The sequence below is a fragment of the Marmota monax genome, unplaced genomic scaffold (genome assembly GCF_021218885.2).
Source record: "Marmota monax isolate L192 unplaced genomic scaffold, Marmota_monax_Labrador192_F-V1.1 WCK01_AAM20220418_F8-fsc00008, whole genome shotgun sequence".
NCBI classification, from domain to species: Eukaryota; Metazoa; Chordata; class Mammalia; order Rodentia; family Sciuridae; genus Marmota; species Marmota monax.
The window spans coordinates 28,770,351-28,787,064 of record NW_026694432.1 but is presented as its reverse complement, the minus strand read 5'-3'; the positions used below and the strand labels follow the sequence as shown (position 1 = coordinate 28,787,064).

The window sequence follows — 16,714 nt, the reverse complement described above, 5'->3', positions numbered from 1 at the left end:
AACTAAAAAGAATGAGGCAGAGAGTGCAAAAACACACTTCAAGCACAGCAGGAGGCACACGTCCCCCCCCACACACACTTAAAAAAAAAAAAAAACCTGCTCCTCAGCTGTTGCTGGGTCCCAGGATACTTGGAAAATTATTTGGAAAAATCTATGCTTTGAAAGCCAGCCCCATCTCCAGCCCAAATTAAACAGTAACCACCCAAGGTCAAGGAAAGGGACTTAATGGAACAGGCTTCTCTCCAAGGGGTGGCTCGGCCTTGACCAGGCAGGCCCACCCCCACCTGCCTATAAAGACCTCTGCCTGCTCCAGGGCCACACAGCCCCAACACCTCACCATGCTGGGTGTCACGGTTCTCGCTACACTCCTGGCCTGCGGTAAGCTGGGGACAGGGACCGGGTGGGCTGCACTCAGCCACTGGGGAGCTCAGACTGGCCTCCTGGGGACATGGACAGGAACAGGAGACCTCCGTCCACCAGGAAAGTCACTTTGGGGTCCAGGGTGGGCCCGGCTACTGAGCAAAGGTCAGATAAGCCACCTCCTGCTCGGCCACCCTGTCTCCACCTCAGCAGGACAGGGCTGAGAAGCCGACTCCCCGGGTGAGGACTGGAGATGAGGGGTGGAGGCCCAGAGAACAAGGAGGCTCCTGTCCTGCCCAGCCTCCACCGCCTCTCCCCCTGCCCACCCTGCCCTTCTCAGAGGGCAGCCAGCCCCACTCACCCGCCCTCCTCCCTCCTGTTCCTCCAGCCTCCAGCTGCGGTGTCCCCAGCTTCCCCCCCAACCTCTCAGCCAGGGTGGTGGGAGGGGACAATGCCGTTCCCCACAGCTGGCCCTGGCAGGTGAGTGTGCTGCAGAGTGGGATCGCTGGATGGAAAGGGAGGTGAAGGTCCCCAGGACCTGAGGGCTGACAGGCGGCTCTTCTGCACCCTCCTGCAGATCTCTCTCCAGTACCTCAAGGATGACACTTGGAGACACACCTGCGGTGGCACCTTGATCTCCAGCAACTTTGTCCTCACGGCTGCCCACTGCATCAGGTGAGTGACATGACACCCACATCATCCCAGGGGAAGCCTCATGAAACTGCTTTCATTGAGCACCTGCTGCACACTCCAGGCTCTGGGCTCAATAAACTACTGACATCCACTGAGTTCATTTATTCAGTCAATGAACATTTCTGTGCACCTGCTGTGTGCTGAGAAACTGCAGTGAACACAGCGTCTGCTCTCAGGGAGCTGATATTCTAGTGGGAGGCAGAGCAACAGGCAGACGAGGAAATATGAGAAGAGGCCAGAAGATGTTAAAAACTCTGGGTTTCTAGGCGATATTGGAGCAGAGAAATGAAGGAAATGAGGTGGATATCATCCATCTGGGGAAGGGTACTTCACATGGAGGGAACAGCCAACATGGTGGCCAGGAGGAGGGAGCCTGCTTGGTAGCTTTGAGAAAGAACAAGCAGGAGCTTCAGTCAGGGAGAGCCGGGAGGGGATTTGGAGAGGAAACCAGAGGCCGATCATTGAAGCTTCTGTATGAACTTGGGCTTGGACCCTGAGCAAGTTAGAGCTACTGGAAGGGCTTTGACGGTGGCATCCAGAGACTCACAGCTGAGTCAGAAGAGGGCCAGGGCACAGGCTGGTGGCCAGCGAATGGCAGTCCTAGGAGGTGAGCTTGGGCTTCCCCACCTTACAGAGGAGGCACAGGTGGTCCAGCCCCCTGGATAGAATGGCAGGGCCACACCTGGAACCCCAGTCCCTGGAGGCCAAGCCTCGGGCCCTTCCCCTTGTCCTGCAGAGAAGCAGCAAGACAGATGCCCCTCCCCCAGTGAGACCCACAAGGGCCTCACAACTCAGCCTCCAGAGCCCCAAGTCCCCTCGTCTGACCCCTGGCGGGCAGGGACCACTGGCCACCTTGACCTGGTTCCCCTCCCTGCCCAGCAACACCCTGACCTACCGCGTGGCCCTGGGGAAGCACAACCTGACAGTGGATGAGGAGGGCTCCCTGTTCGTGGGTGTGGACACCATCTATGTCCACGAGAAGTGGAACTCCTTCCTGGTGCGGTGAGTCCCCCTGCCCAGGGTTAGGGGCGGTGGACAGGGAGCTGCAGAGCCTGCCCCACCCCCAGCCATACCCTGTCCCCCACACAGCAGGCAGGTGATGGGGCTCTGCTAGGAGGAGCAGGGGACCTTCCTATCCCATCCTTACCTAAGCATTCCCAGGAAGGTGCCCCTGGAAGGAAGACCCCATCCCTCCACACTGCCTCCCCTGACTCTCCTGAACTGAGTCTGGGCCACCACGTGGCAGCAGACCTGATAGATGCCCTCTCTCAGTTAATCTCCCAACAGCCCTGGACAAGCCACCAAGACTCAGAGAGGTTAAGGAATATGCCCCAGGGTGCACAGCCCAGCACATGGCCAACTAGGGATCAAGCCGGGCCTGTTTAGGGTTCCCAGCCTCCATTCTGGTAATGGAAAATATTGAAATGTCATCTTTTATTATTATAAGCACGCTGTTTTACCATTATACATACCCCACTTTTATTCTTACGATTTTCAATTTCATTTCTGATGGTGCCCACCCCCCACGGTTGAGAAGTCTTCTGCTTCCCGTCTCTTCTGATCTGCCTTTCACTGTTGGAATGTTTAAGGACACTCTCTGGTCACCTTTTCGTGACCACAGCTCACAACCCCAAGTCTCCTAGCACATTCTGGAGAGGTCAGGGCCCCTCTGCCCACTCATGCCCTCTGCTTTGGATTCCAGCAATGACATTGCCCTCATCAAGCTCGCAGAGCCTGTGGAGCTGAGTGACACCATCCAGGTGGCCTGCCTGCCAGAGGAGGACTCCGTGCTGCCTCAGGACTACCCCTGCCTTGTCACTGGCTGGGGTCGCCTCTGGAGTGAGTACAGACCCAGGGGGAATCCCCAGAGGCTTCCTGGAGGAAGCAGCTCTCAATCAGCAGCCACACACACCTCTCTTCCTTTCTGCCTGAACATTCTCACCTCTTTTTGAACTGTACAATAACAACTGCTAATATTTTTTAAGCACATACTATGTGACAGATGTTAACAAATGGATGTAATGGGTGCAGTAAGGATTAAATAGATTTGTTTACAGCAGGGCTTGGCATGTTGTAAGTGACATATAAGCCCACTAAATAAGCCTTGTGGGGGTGGAGAATTAGATCTTATGGTATACCCCATGCCCAAATAGATTGCAGCTGAATTAAAAGATTAAATGCAGGGGCTGGGCATGGCTCAGTGGCAGAGCGCTGATCTAGCATGTGTGAGGTACTGGAGTCCATCCTGAGCACCCATAACAAATAAAATTAAGGTATTCTGTCCATCTACCAATACAAAAAAAAAAGATCTTTATAAAAATTTTTAAAAAGAAAATATTGCTAAGTGCAAATAAATGAAACTATGGGAAACAGATTCAGAACATTACTTAGGACACCTTGGGGTAAGATTGATCCTTAAATATTTAACCCCAAAGTCAGACCTACAGGGAAAGGAGTGAGGATTCAACCCCCAGAATCCCAATGAAACACAATTCAATCTGGGCACAGTAGCAGGAAGATCACAAGTTCAAGGTCAGTCTAGCAACCTACCCATTCCCAAATTAAAAACAGAAAGGGCAACCAGGCACAGTGGCACACTCCCATAATCCCAGCTGCTCCAGAGGCTGAGGCAGGAGGATCATGAGTTCAAAGCCAGCCTCAGCAATGCCCAGGTGCTAATCAACTCACTGAGACCCTGTCTCTAAATAGATGTGGCTCAGTGGTTGACTGCCCCTGAGTTCCACCCCCGTACCAAAAAAAAAAAATACAAAGGGTTGGAGATACAGCTCAGAGGTAGAGCAAACTGGGGTTTAAACTTCAGCACACACACACACACACACACACAAATGTTTTCATTTAAATTAAAAAAAAAAAAAAACAGACAACTCAGCACACAGCTGTATCTTGAGGCTCTGAAGGTAGCCCCTGCACTCCTTCCCCACCTTTAGCAGATCCTTGGCTGGCTGAGGGTCCCAAAGAGCACTTGTGTGGTCCCTATTGAGTTGCAGCAGGACTCAGCTGCACCCTGTCCCAGGCTCTGGCCCCTGAAGGCCTGGGCCTGGATGGACACAGGGCTGCCTGGCTGCTCCCTGCTCACTGCCCACTCCCTCCCTCCCTCCCCAGCCAATGGCCCCATCGCTGATGAGCTACAGCAGGGCCTGCAGCCCGTGGTGAGCTATGCCACGTGCTCCAGATGGGACTGGTGGAGCTTCATGGTGAGGAAAACCATGGTGTGCGCTGGGGGCGACGGCGTCATCTCCTCCTGCAACGTGAGTGTCCAGACCCCACACAGGCCCTGCTCCACGCAGCCACACCACTGGGGACACTGGAGGGTGGGGCAGAGCACATCTCTCCTGGCAGGAGACTGACCCTGCCTGGGCCTGGTAGGCTCAGGGGAAACCTGTCACCACTCCCCCAGCACAGGGTGACAGGAGGAGAGCTGAGCATCAGCAGCTGCATCAATTCCCTGTGCACCACTTAGGAGCTCTGTGACCTGGGGCAGACTGGTGAACCTCTCTGGACCTCAGCCTTCCCTCTGATGGAAAGCGCTGTAGCAAACACTCCCCAGCCTTGCTGTGGGGACTACATGAGTCAAAGGGCCACAGAACAGGCTGCACTGAAGTCTCTGTGCATGTCCCTGCCACCAGCTGTGTCAGTCCAGGCTGGCTGGGGCGTTAGGGAGTCTGAGAATCACAAAACTTCTAAGATAACCAGGGACTGTCCTGCTCCTGACCCACGCCCTCTCCCCACTCCCACCCTCCTGTGCTGCCCAGGCTCCAACAGGGCTCCAGGCCCCAGGGGTTCTCTGGGCAGATCACAGAGGCTTAGCCATGCAGACCTGAACAGCCAGGAAACCAGGGCACAGAGAGGGCTGACATCATCCCGAGATCACACAGCCAACCAAGGGCTATTCTGATGCCCCAGGACTCCCAGAACCAGGCCAAGGCAGCCCCACGCCACACTTCTGTGCCTCCCTCACCAGGAGCAGGCTGAGGCCAACAGTGGGTACTGAGGCTGACAGCTCAGCACATGCCCGCCCCAGCCCATTGCTGAGTCCCCAGCCTGTCCCTGAGGGAGGCCTGGGGACTGATGCCTGCTGGGGTCTCTTGCAGGGGGACTCGGGCGGCCCGCTGAACTGCCAGGCGGAGAACGGTGCCTGGGAGGTGCATGGCATCGTCAGCTTCGGCTCCAGTAAGGGCTGCAACGTCCGTAAGAAGCCCACGGTCTACACCCGTGTGTCCGCCTACATCGACTGGATCAACCAGGTGGGCCCCGCCCACGCCTCGCCACGCCCACGCCCTCGCTCATTGACAGTCCACCACGCCCCTCCCTGTCTTTGGAGAAGCGCTGGCTGAGCGCTCACTGCTGCTGACCTGAGTTGGGCGCAGTGAAGGTCACAGTCAGGAGCGACATCCAGCCCTCCCTGGGCTTCAGCACACACCTAGGTCCCCGCCCAGGACACACCTCCCCCCCAAGAGGGAGCTTTGCGCCTAGAGTTCAGGGGCCCCAGCAGAGAGCGGGTTCCACAGCGGCCATTCACCGTGGGGGGCGGGGGGTGAAGTGCCAAGTGGGGATCGGGTCCTGGGGCAGAGACCAGGGTGGCTTCTCTGGGCCAGAGGCTGCCTGCTGTGCCATGCACGCCCCCTCCCCAGGCCACCGAACCCCCAGAGCTTCGTGCTGTCCCAGAAGGTGGCAGGTTTCAGAGGCCTAATATTGTCCCCTCTCCTCCAGAAAATGCAGCTGTGATTCGCCTCTGGGAACCGCGGCAGCCAATCCCACAAGAGCAATAATAAACTTCCTTCCCTGAAAGTGGCCTGGACCTTGATCTCTGCCCCCCCCCTTCCCTGCTGTCTGGCCAGCTCCCCAAGAGCTGCCCCTCTCTACACAGGGGCCCACTGAGAGACACCCTCAGCCAGGCTGGCAAGGCCTTGGAAGGAGGCAAGGGAGTCTTGGGGCAGCGTGGGTACCTGAGGGGCCAGGATTAGGACACTTGGAACATTTTTCCCCTCCTCTGACCAAGCTATGAATGAGGTGGCTCTGATCAGCTAATGGCTTCTCTGGTCCTGCCACCATAGTGAGTCTGGAGCGGCCTCAAGGGCCCCAGCTGCAGGTGGAGCATGGGCTCTCCCCAAGAGCAGCCTCCCCAGCCCAGAGAAGCCAGGCCCCAGGAGGATGCACAAGCTCAGGACCCCACTGAACCCTTGGGGAAGGAGCTCCCATCAGGTTCCCCCAGCCCCAGCCCCCGGAGATGTTGGCCTGGGCTCTGTGCTTGGAGCAGCACGTGGTGAGCCCTGACGGGGTGAGATCTGCAGGGACTCCAGGGGGAGCTCTCACTATGTGAGACAGGGAGGGAAACTGAGGCCCCCAGAGGAAGAGCTGGGCCCCGAACACACAGCCTGAGGAGCTCGGGAAAGGAGCTCTCCTGTGGTCGATGGAGGGCCACAAACGCAAGCAATCCAGTGTCCAGTGAGGGACAGCCGAGGTGGGCATGCACCCTCCTTTGGCCACTGGGGCTTCTAATCTTAGTGCTCCTAGGAAAGTGCTGATCTACTGGATGGTCCCCAGCCCTAGACTCTGGCCTCATAGGAGAGCCTTAGCTACAGCTTTTCTGATTGGTCCAAAATTATTCCATTTCCCTATCAGACTTCAACTCCTGGAGGTTAGGACCTGGGACCTGCCTCCCACCCTCCCATGATGCCTAGCAGATTGTCAGGAAAGACTTTATTTACTCAGCAAGAAATGGATTCCACAAGGAGCCAGGCACCTGCTTGGTTCTGGGAATCCAAGGATTGTTTGGACAACATCCCTGTTCTGCTAAGGGAGCAGATTGCTGCATGCCTCAGTACACATGCAAAAATAGAACAAGAGACCCGGAGACACTGAAGCCAGTGTCAGCTGGCAGGAGGAGTCTGGGATGGCTTCCTGCAGGTGGTGACACCCCAGCTGAGTCTTAAAACTTAATTAGAGGGGGCTGGGGATGTGGCTCAAGCGGTAGCGCGCTCGCCTGGCATGCGTGCGGCCCGGGTTCGATCCTCAGCACCACATACAAACAAAGATGTTGTGTCCGCTGAAAACTAAAAAAATAAATAAATTTTTAAAAAAAATAATAATTAAAAAAAAAAAACTTAATTAGAGGATATCTGTGTACAGATGATACTGCTGATTGCCCCACCAAAACTGCGTTCCCAGCCACCTTCTCTCATGTCTGTTTCTGTTGGAGATCATAAATGCTAAATATTGACTGTCCCCAGCTCTGACCTAGGGTAGCACAATTAATCTCTTATGTTGATTGAGCACTTAGTATGTGTTAGGCTCTCTTCTGTAGGTTTTACATTTATCTCTATACCCCCAAAACAACCTTATGAGTTAGACTGTTATTAACAACATTCGCCATTTTACAGATCAGAAAACTGAGGTCAGAGAAAGCCAGTGACTTCCCAGCGTGGCTTAACTAGAAAGTGGTGGAGCTGAGATCCAAACTTTGGTAATTTGGCTCCAAAACCCATGTATCTGACTACCACGCTGCACCGTCCTGCTGTGTAAGGAGAAGTTTGCTAGAAAAGTAAATGGTTCCTGCTAACAGGGGCCTGATACAATTGCTGCTATGCCTTCCCCTTCTTGTCCTGAATATAGTCATGATGGCCAGAGCCAGGGAAGCTGCCTTGTGGCCAAGAGAACTGCAAGGACGTCAGCTCAGACCCCACCATGTTACAGATCCAAGGCCAGCAATCTGACTCTCCTAAATGTCTTGCTACATAAATAAATAAATAAACAAACAAACCTGATTCATTTTTGCCACTGTAGTAGGCTTTCAGTTACTTGCAGCTCAACACATTCCTGATTCATATCAGAGGGAAAAAACAGAAGAGGTCACTTTCCTGGCTGAGGGGACAACTTGAGCAAAGCCACAGCTACCACACAGAAAGAACTCTAGCAGCTGGTCTTGCCAGAGCAGAGGAGGTGTTGGGGTTTTATTCAGAGGACAGCCATGGAGAGGTTTTAGACAAAGAAGTGAGGACTGAGGCAAGCACAAAGGTGCAAGCCTGTAACCTCAGCAACTCAGGAGGCTGAAGCAGGAGGATTGCAAGTTCAAGGCCAGCCTCAACAACTTAGTGAGAACCTGTCTCAAATAAATAAATAAATAAATAAATAAAAAAGGCTGGAAAGTGGGTCATGGTGAATTGCCCCTGGGTGTTCAATATGCAGAACCAAAAAATTAAAATAAAAAGGACTGGGGATGATGTAGCTCAGTGGTAAAGTACTCCCGGGTTCAATCCCCAGCCCCACAAAGACACAAAGAGAGAGGTAAAGGCTGAAGTCATGTGTACAACGAAGTGTTCTGATGACCATGTGGAGGGTGGCTTGGAGCAGGCAAGAGGGGAAAGAGTGGAGGCAGGGAGGCCAAGTTAAGAGGCTTCTGCAATTGGTGTAAACCAAAAACATGTAGCCTGGGCAGAAGCAGTAACAGAAAAGAGAAAGGGAGATTCCGTCATTATCTAAGAGGTGCAAACTGAAGTGTTGAGAAAGCTCCCAGCCCCAAATCTATATAAACTTTTGGGAATGTGATCAAATGATTGAAACTATTATTTAGTAACTAATACATAGTGAATCATGAGCCACAGTCCTGTTCATTTAACAAGAGTATGAAACTCTCAGGCTTAGAGACAAAATCTGCTTTGTCCCCAAGAATCAATGCCCTTGGCCCCAAAACCTTTGCACATGATGCTACATGGCAAAAAGGGATTTTTCAGATATGACCAGGTATCCTGAGAAGGGGTGATTATCCTGTATTAAATGGCTGGGCCCAGGGTCTTTGTACAAAGGAGATCTGAACTGATCACAGGGATGCACACCTGTAATTTGAGTAACTGGGGAGGCTGAGACAGGAGGATCACAAGTTGGAGGCTAGCTTCAGCCACTTAGTGAGACCCCCATCTCAAAATTAAAAAGTAAAAAGGGCTGAGAGTGTAGCTCAGCAGTAGAGCCGGTTCAATCCCTAGTACCAAAAGGAGAAGGAAGAGGAAGAGGAAGACACCTAAGGACCAAAGCAGGGAGAGATATGCAGATGCTTCCCTAAAGGCTTTGAAGAGGGAGGGAGGCTCCCAGCCAAGGAGCACAGTGACCTCTAGATGCTGGAGGAGGTGGGGCCCTCCCTCCCGGGTCCAGAAGGAGCACAGCCCTGCCAACACCTTGACTTTGGTCCAGTGAAATAGTGGCTTTCTGATCTCCAGGGCTGGAAGATGATAAATTGGCGTGGTCACAACACTGCACCCGGGGTGACTCATTATAGCAGCAGCAGGTTCCTGAGGCACGAGCCACCCTCCTGGGTTGGAAGGAACTTTCAGAGAAACTGGGTGAGGGGGAGGGCAGGCTCAGGAAGGACTTCCTGGGACCTTTGGGATTCATGGACTTTATCCAAGAGGTCATAATCTGGCTGTTGGAAGGTAGGGAGCAGACAGACCAACCTCTACCTCCACCTCCATCGCCTGCCTGAGAGGAGGGTCCGGCCAGGGTGCCAAGAGCCCTGTGCCAAAGGTCCACTGCGATGCCACTAGGTGTCCAGCTGTGGTTGCTATAACTAGTGTGCACCGAGCACTTGGACACCTTGCTGGGCACCACCCAGGGCCCTCGCCTACACTATCTCATCTAATCCTCACAAACACCCCCATGATTATCCCCCTTTCTAGAGGAGGAAACTGAGGCTCAGAGTGATTTAAAACCTCACCCCAGATCACACAGCTAGTGACGGGACACCAGGACTTAAACCCAGGGAGTGTAACTGCAGGGCCTGTGCAGCCAACGAGTGACCTGCCCACGCTCAAGTCCTCTAGTGACAGGGGTTGGGGGGGGGTGCTGGAGGGAACTGACAACTTCAGTGACGCAGACAGGGAGCCCAGGGACACGGAGACGGGAGGAGAATGCTCCACATGGCTTCCAGCCACCTCATCAGCTGCTGTGGGGTGCAACTACCCGACCACAAGGCCCCTGTGGCGGGCCACGGTGAGTATCTGTTGGGGCCAACCAGGGGTCAGTGAGGCTGCCCGGCTCCCTCGGCTGGCCTCGCTTCTCTGCCTGGTAGTCTGCTGGGGCTGGCTGCCTGGTGTGGGACCCTGGGCAGCTGGGCTCTGCGTCTCTCGAGCTTACCCCTGGAGGCCACTGTGCTGAGGTGCGGCAAAGGGCATGGATAGGAGGGGTGGAGCAGGGCCACCTGCCACTCCCACGTCACCTCTGACCCAAACTCACAGTATACATTACAGCAGGGCAGAGGAGAGGGCACCCCCAGGGCTGTAGCTCTGAACCCCAACGGTGACAGGCAGTGTCAGCCGCCAAGGCACTTACCTTTCTGATCCTCGGGTCCCCTCATCTTCAAGTGGACACCTGCCCTGTGTCCCTCTAGGGAGATAATGAAATTACAGTGCTGTGCGTTGATGGACTCACTGCCGCCACAGCCTCACACCTGAAGCCCTGGTCTCACGTCTTCCCCCTGCCCTTTGTCCCCCGGGAGAGGGAGCCTCATTCCCAGCAGGCCTCAGCCTCCAGCACGTCCATGGGGACTGTCCCCAGAAGCTCACTCTTGTCAGCTTGAGACACGTGTCTACAAAGAGTCACGTGGCAATGGGCTAAGGAGCCACATGAAGGCAGAGAATGAACTTCACAATGGAATAAACCCAGCTCTATGACAAAGTCGCCAAGTTCAGCTGGGTGAGGCCGCGCACACCTGTAATCCCAGTGGCTAGGGAGGCTGAGGCAGGAGGAGCACGAGTTCCAAGCCAGCCGCAGCAACCTGGAGGCACTAAGCAACTTAGCAAGACCTGTCTCTAAATAAAATACAAAATAGGGCTCAGTGGTTGAGTACCCCGGAGTTCAATCCTTGGTACCCACCCACCCCCTCAAAAAAAGTCACCAAATTCAAATTAAGCTTTTGAGATGAAGAATGAGACTTTTTCCAAAACAGTTCACCGCTGTGCTTTCTGCGTGCTTGACTCCAGGTCACTGTTGCTGCTGTAAATGAGAGACTACAACCAACCCAGTTTTGTAAATAAAGTTTTATTGGAACATGGTTATGCCCATATGGCCCCTTGGCCCTACCACTGTGAAGTTGACTGGATGCAACAGAGACTGTGTGGCCTGCAAACCTAAAATATTTGCTGTCTGGCCCTTTCTACTAAACGTTTGCCCACTCCGATCCACAGGGATTCTTGGGAAAGTCTGAAGATCTGTGTGCTATTCTGATCTCGAGGTTTGCCTGACGAAGGAACTAAGAATGGACATTTATTGTGCATTTACTATCCTGAGTGCCTTAGATGAATAACAGGTGTTCAGTTCTAGCCAGCACAGGAAGGGCTCCATGCCATTGTTATTGTTTCTATTTCAGGTGGGGGTGGGGGGATGGAGACAGGAATAGAGGGACCCAGCCTCGACCTGGTGCAGAGCTTCTCAAACCTTAACATGAGGGGAGCAGGGCCGCCTGGAGAACTGATACACTGCAGACGCGGAGGCAGAGGTCGGGTGTGGGGGCACTGCATCTCCACCCAGCTCCTGTGCACCAGGCCAACATGCAAGGGTCCAATCCAGTCACTGTGCAGAAGCTCTGGGTGTAAGGCCAAGCCCTGAGCCCCGAGCTAGGTGGCTTGGAAGCCTCATTCTGAATCAGTCATAAACCCATGAGAATTTCACATCTGCCCCCACCAATGGATGCGGTCTCTCCAGCACCACAACAATTGGTTCAGGGATGGTCATGTGACCAGAGGCCGGTCCAATCAGAGAGTTTGCAGGACCGTGGGCGGGGAGCAACCAGAAGACTGTGACCCTTTGCCCTCAGGGGATGTGGGTGGGCAGCAGAGAAATGGGGAGAACGCTGGAAGAGGGTTGATTTTGAAACCACCCCCCCTACATTTGGTAATGTGTGGAAACGGTTTGGGTTGTCACAGACTGCAGTGGGTGATAGTGCTGGTATCGGTGGGTGGGGGACAGAGACCTTGCCAAACATCCTCTAGTGCACAGGACACTCCCCCTAACAATCATCCAGCCCCAAATTCAGAGCTGCAGTTCAGAAAGGCTGGGCCAGAGATTTCTGCAGTGATCTGGTCCCAAAGGAAGGCAGAAGCTGGTGCTGCCACAGGCACACTTGATGGAACCTGAGAAAGTAGAGACAAAAAGCAGAGAGAAACCTGGGACCATATCAGAGTCCTGAATTCAGCTGTGCCTGAAACCAGCTCTGCTCCTGGATTTCCATTTTGGGGTCCAATGAGTGACTTTTGGGCCTATGCCCATATGGGTGTTGTTTTGTGTCCCTTTCAAATCCTCACAGCAATGTGGCGGGACAGGGCAAACGTTCCTTTCCCTGTTGTTTTAGTCAAGTGTTTTCAATGCCGTGACCAAAAATGACCTGATGAGAACAATTTTAGGAGGAAAAGCTGATTTGGAGGCTCACAGTTTCAGAGGTCTTAGTCCATAGACAGCCAGCTGCATTCCACAGGGCTCCAGGAGGGAGGCAGAACATCCTGGTGGAAGGGAGTGGCAGCGGAAAGCCAGTCAGGTCAGGGCCATCAAGAAGCATGCCCTCAGGGACCCACCTCCTCCAGCCACACCTCCATGCCTACAGTTCCCACCCAGTTAGTCCCTGTCAGTGGATTAACACACTGATTGGGGCTAAGGCTCTCATAACCCAGTCATTTCACCTCTAACCCTTCTTGCATTGTCTCATGCCGCAGTCTGGCTGGGCAGAAATCAGGAGCCACTCAAGAGGAACAAACTTTATTTCTGAACTCCACCAGCACACTCCACACACGCTCCCCAGGAACTCTCCCAAACACCATGCAGCTCCTCCAGGAACCACCAACCGGAAATCCCGCCTCCGGCACTTCCCCAACCAATAAGAACTCTCCGGGAATCCCCGCGAGAACTCCAAAGTAGCGAGAACTCCAAAGTAGCAGGCCAAATGGGACAGCAGGGGTCTAATATACACAGCTTAACATAACCATTATCATCTCAATGGCTTGATGGCGTCACCTCTCAACCACTCCGTTCTGGCAAAAATGCCATGCGTCATTCGGACTCGGCTATGGCTCTCAGCAGTCTCACACATGAGTTTTTTGGGGACGCCTCACATTTAAACCATATAATTCTGCCCCTGGCCCCCAAAAGCTCATGCCTGTCTCACAGTGCAAAATACAGTCAGCCCATCTTCAAGATTTCCCAAAAGTCAAAAGGGCAAACTTCAATTCCATGAGGGACAAATAGGGACACAGAAAGAAGGGATGGGAGCAAAACAAGACCAAAGGCATCTGGGGCACATGGCATGACGACATTCTCTCCAAAGGGCTTGTGTAGCTCCCCCCTGTGGCTTTGCTGGTTGCAGCCCACCAGGCTGAGAAACTGATGTGACTCCATTTTTGAAAAAAACAGCCTCTACTTCAGAGCAGGGCCTGTCCAAAGGTGGGGGTGCAGGGATGACCCAGGTTCCTAGGCATGTAGCTACCCTGCTGAGTCATTGGTCGTAAGTCCTTGACTCAGCAAATGCAAGTTCCTGAAAAGACCAAAAGAATGCTTGAGGCCTAATTTCGGACCATAGCAACAACCAATCAGAGTGAGACAGGGAACATATCTGAAATGCCAGGTGACCCTCCCAGTAGTTTCGGTGATTGATAACGTGATTAGGCCACCCAGCAGTTTAGCATATACACTCTTGTAACCCCTCGAGGCCTAAACCAATCAGTTCAAAGGAATCCCCCTCTTGTACTAACCAATCACCCCCACCCAACTTGTTCCGGCCAGTGAATGTGCTAATCAACGTTAAGAGTTGCTGTTTGATTTTCCCGCGGTGTGAAATGATTTGCTGTGTGACGTTGTGACACATAGAGTATCCCCAAGAACCAATAAAATCTCACTGAACAAAGGACCAGGACTCAGTCCCTGAGACCGCTGCCTCGGGAACGGTTGTGAGTCCAGGCTCGAGCTTGCAATAAAGGGTGTGATTGCATTGGATTCGGCTCCTGGAGGTCTATTGGGGTCCCACGAATCTGGCATCACATGGCCTCTCTCTTGGCTTGTCTTCGCTTGATTCCTGGAGCTTTCCTCTGCTGACGTCCCTCAGGACTGGCTTTCCTTAATCTGGGGAGGAGGGATCTCCACCGCAGCTTTGGCTTCCTCCTCACATCGCCACCCGTCACCCTCTCAGGAGCAGCCTGCAGGGAATCCACCCCTGCTGCACCTGGCCTAAGCCTCCAATGACCCCCTGACCCCAGCATCCCGCTTTCCTACAGAACCAGCACCCCATGGTTGCTGCCAAGGTTTCCCTCCATCTTGAGCAACAGCCAAGCCTCCAGGGACCAGGGCTGCAGCAGCCTCTGAGTGCCTGGTGGCTGGGCCTGGTGCAGCAACTTCCTAGGCCCCCCTGTGCAAGCAGGATCCCCACTGGTCTCTTTGAGGAATTTTTACTTTTATTCCCTTGAGCCTGAGATGGGAGTGGTCTTGCGGTTCCTGAGATGTCCTCAAGCCATTTTACCTACTGTCTCAGGTTAAAGAACTTAGCATTTCTTTGGTAGCTATAATGTCTGACAAATCCAACTTCCTGAGCCACAGTTTCACTTGCAGTTTTCCGGCCAAATTGCAAACTTTTCAGACCTTTATGCTTTGCTTTCTGCTCCTGATTATCACAGTACACTTGGCCAAAAGCTGCTGGCCATATCCATGCCACGGCCTGAATGCTCTGCTGCCTGGAAACCTCCTCTGCCGGATTAGTTAGTCCATCACCTTTAAACACAGTCTCACAGAAAGTCTCAGGTCATGGGCAAAAGTTGATGACTTCTTAACCAATACCTGACATGAATAGCCTCTCCTCCAATTTCCAAAATAGTCCTCCTCCTCTGAAGCCTCATGACCCCAGTCTCGACTGTCCACAGTCCTCTGGGCATTCTGGTCCTCTGGCTCCCACCAGAATCGCCTCTTAAACTCTGCTTACAACAATCCAAAACCTTTCCAGCTTGCATCTCTAAAGTTTTCAAAACTCCTCCCACAAACTCCAAAAACCTCCTAAAGCTTCTAAACCACATGGCCAGGCTAGTCACAACAGCAACCCCGCTTCAAGCTACCAATTTCTGTTTCAGTCAGCTTTTTGGCTGCTGTGACCAAAAGACCTGACAAGAGCAATTTTTTTTTTTAATATTTATTTTTCAGTTTTCGGCAGACACAACATCTTTGTTTGTACGTGGTGCTGAGGATCGAACCCGGGCCGCACGCATGGCAGGCGAGCACTCTACCGCTTGAGCCACATCCCCAGCCCCTGACAAGAGCAATTTTAAGGAGGAAAAGTTGATCTGGGGGCTCTCAGTTTCAGAGGTCCTAGTCCAAAGATGGCCAGCCCATTGCTGTGGGCCCAAGATGAGACAGAACATCACTGGGAGAAAGTATGTAGAAGAAAGTAGGTCAGGACAGGCCACCAGGAACCACAGAGAGAGTTCTCACCACAACAAAACATTAACCCCAAAGGTTCAACCCCAAGGATCCATCTCCTCCAGCCACACCCTCCTGCCTACAGATACCCAGTTAATCCCCATCAGGGATCAGGTCAAGACTCTCCGAACCCAGTCACTTCAGCTCTGAGCTTTCTTGCATTGTCTCACACAGGAGCTTTTGGGGGCTGTTAGCTGCAGGGTAAACTGAGTACCCAAGCCCCACCCCTCCTTAGCCCTCTGGGTTATTTGGCACCTTTTCCCTTTACTTCCTCTTTTCAATTTGCAACCCACACCTAGCCTATGCTCAGTCCACTTGAAGGCAGAAGATGACACCCTTAGCAACCACTGTGTGACCCCATCAGTGCACACCAACAAGGCAAATTGCAGACCCAGGGACCCTATTAGACTTAAGCAGCACACCAAAGGGCTATAAAAACTTTCTCCTGCCAGCCCCCTCCCCCTCCCCCCTCCTCCCTCTTCCTCTCCCTCTCCCTCTCCTTTTCTCAATAAAGATCTCTTGGTCACTCCAAGTAATCATGGTCACTTTCCTTCCTAGGGCCACCTCACATCTAAACCATAATGCTTGTTTTGTAAAAATGGGCCAGAGCGCCTCTGTGATTTGCCCAAGGTCACACAGCAAGTCCCCAGCACGTGTCACCTGGTGTTTGTCCAATGACTCACACAGGAAAACTCTGTTTTTATATTAAAACAAACATATACAGAATGCCACATTCACATTTACCTTTAAGATAAAATATGAGGCCTCAGGAATAGTTGGCTGCCATAGTCTAAGGGTCCAAGGTGTTACAGGAAGTCAGGAGTAGGACTGGGACCAGAAGCCAGGTCCTCTGACATCCAACCCAAGGGGGACTCTGCAGCCCAGGTCCCCTCACCCTGTGTGATCCTTGGGAGGTTACCAAGTTCTTGCACCCCCAGATTCTAACACATAACACAATCCCACAAAATACTGGCAGGCAAAGACTTGATCCAGGTCTACAGCTGATGTCTGAAGTTTTTTTCCCTCTGCTTTTCTGGTTGGAAAAAGAAATAGAGTCTGTGATCAGAGCAGGGCCACCTCACCAGCACCGGCACTGCCTGGCACTGTGCTCTGCCCACAGCAGCAGTTAAGGCCCCAGGAAGAGCAGGAAAGCCCATCAGGAAAACTTGCTCTTTTTCTCCACTCTTCTCTTGCCAACAGGGGGCTT

At 53.1% G+C, this 16,714-nt stretch overlaps 1 protein-coding gene across 1 annotated transcript; it reads left to right on the top strand.

The window, feature by feature from the left end:
* The first annotated feature begins 244 nt into the window (after positions 1-244).
* LOC124075328 (chymotrypsin-C) lies at positions 245-5,862 on the top strand. The gene is made up of 8 exons (XM_046418841.2): positions 245-378; positions 749-840; positions 938-1,035; positions 1,933-2,055; positions 2,756-2,892; positions 4,177-4,322; positions 5,166-5,318; positions 5,785-5,862. The coding sequence occupies exons 1-8, from the start codon at positions 339-341 to the stop codon at positions 5,797-5,799; spliced, it is 804 nt and encodes a 267-aa protein (XP_046274797.1). The 5' UTR covers positions 245-338; the 3' UTR covers positions 5,800-5,862.
* Positions 5,863-16,714: the final 10,852 nt, after the last annotated feature.

What these genes read in the sequence shown, in the direction of transcription:
- LOC124075328 (XM_046418841.2), top strand. Translation starts at nt 339, where the DNA reads ATGCTGGGTGTCACGGTTCTCGCTACACTCCTGGCCTGCG. An exon ending in TGGAACTCCTTCCTGGTGCG is followed by an intron (nt 2,056 to 2,755) that starts GTGAGTCCCCCT and finishes TTTGGATTCCAG; the next exon opens with CAATGACATTGCCCTCATCA. An exon ending in GCGTCATCTCCTCCTGCAAC is followed by an intron (nt 4,323 to 5,165) that starts GTGAGTGTCCAG and finishes GGTCTCTTGCAG; the next exon opens with GGGGACTCGGGCGGCCCGCT.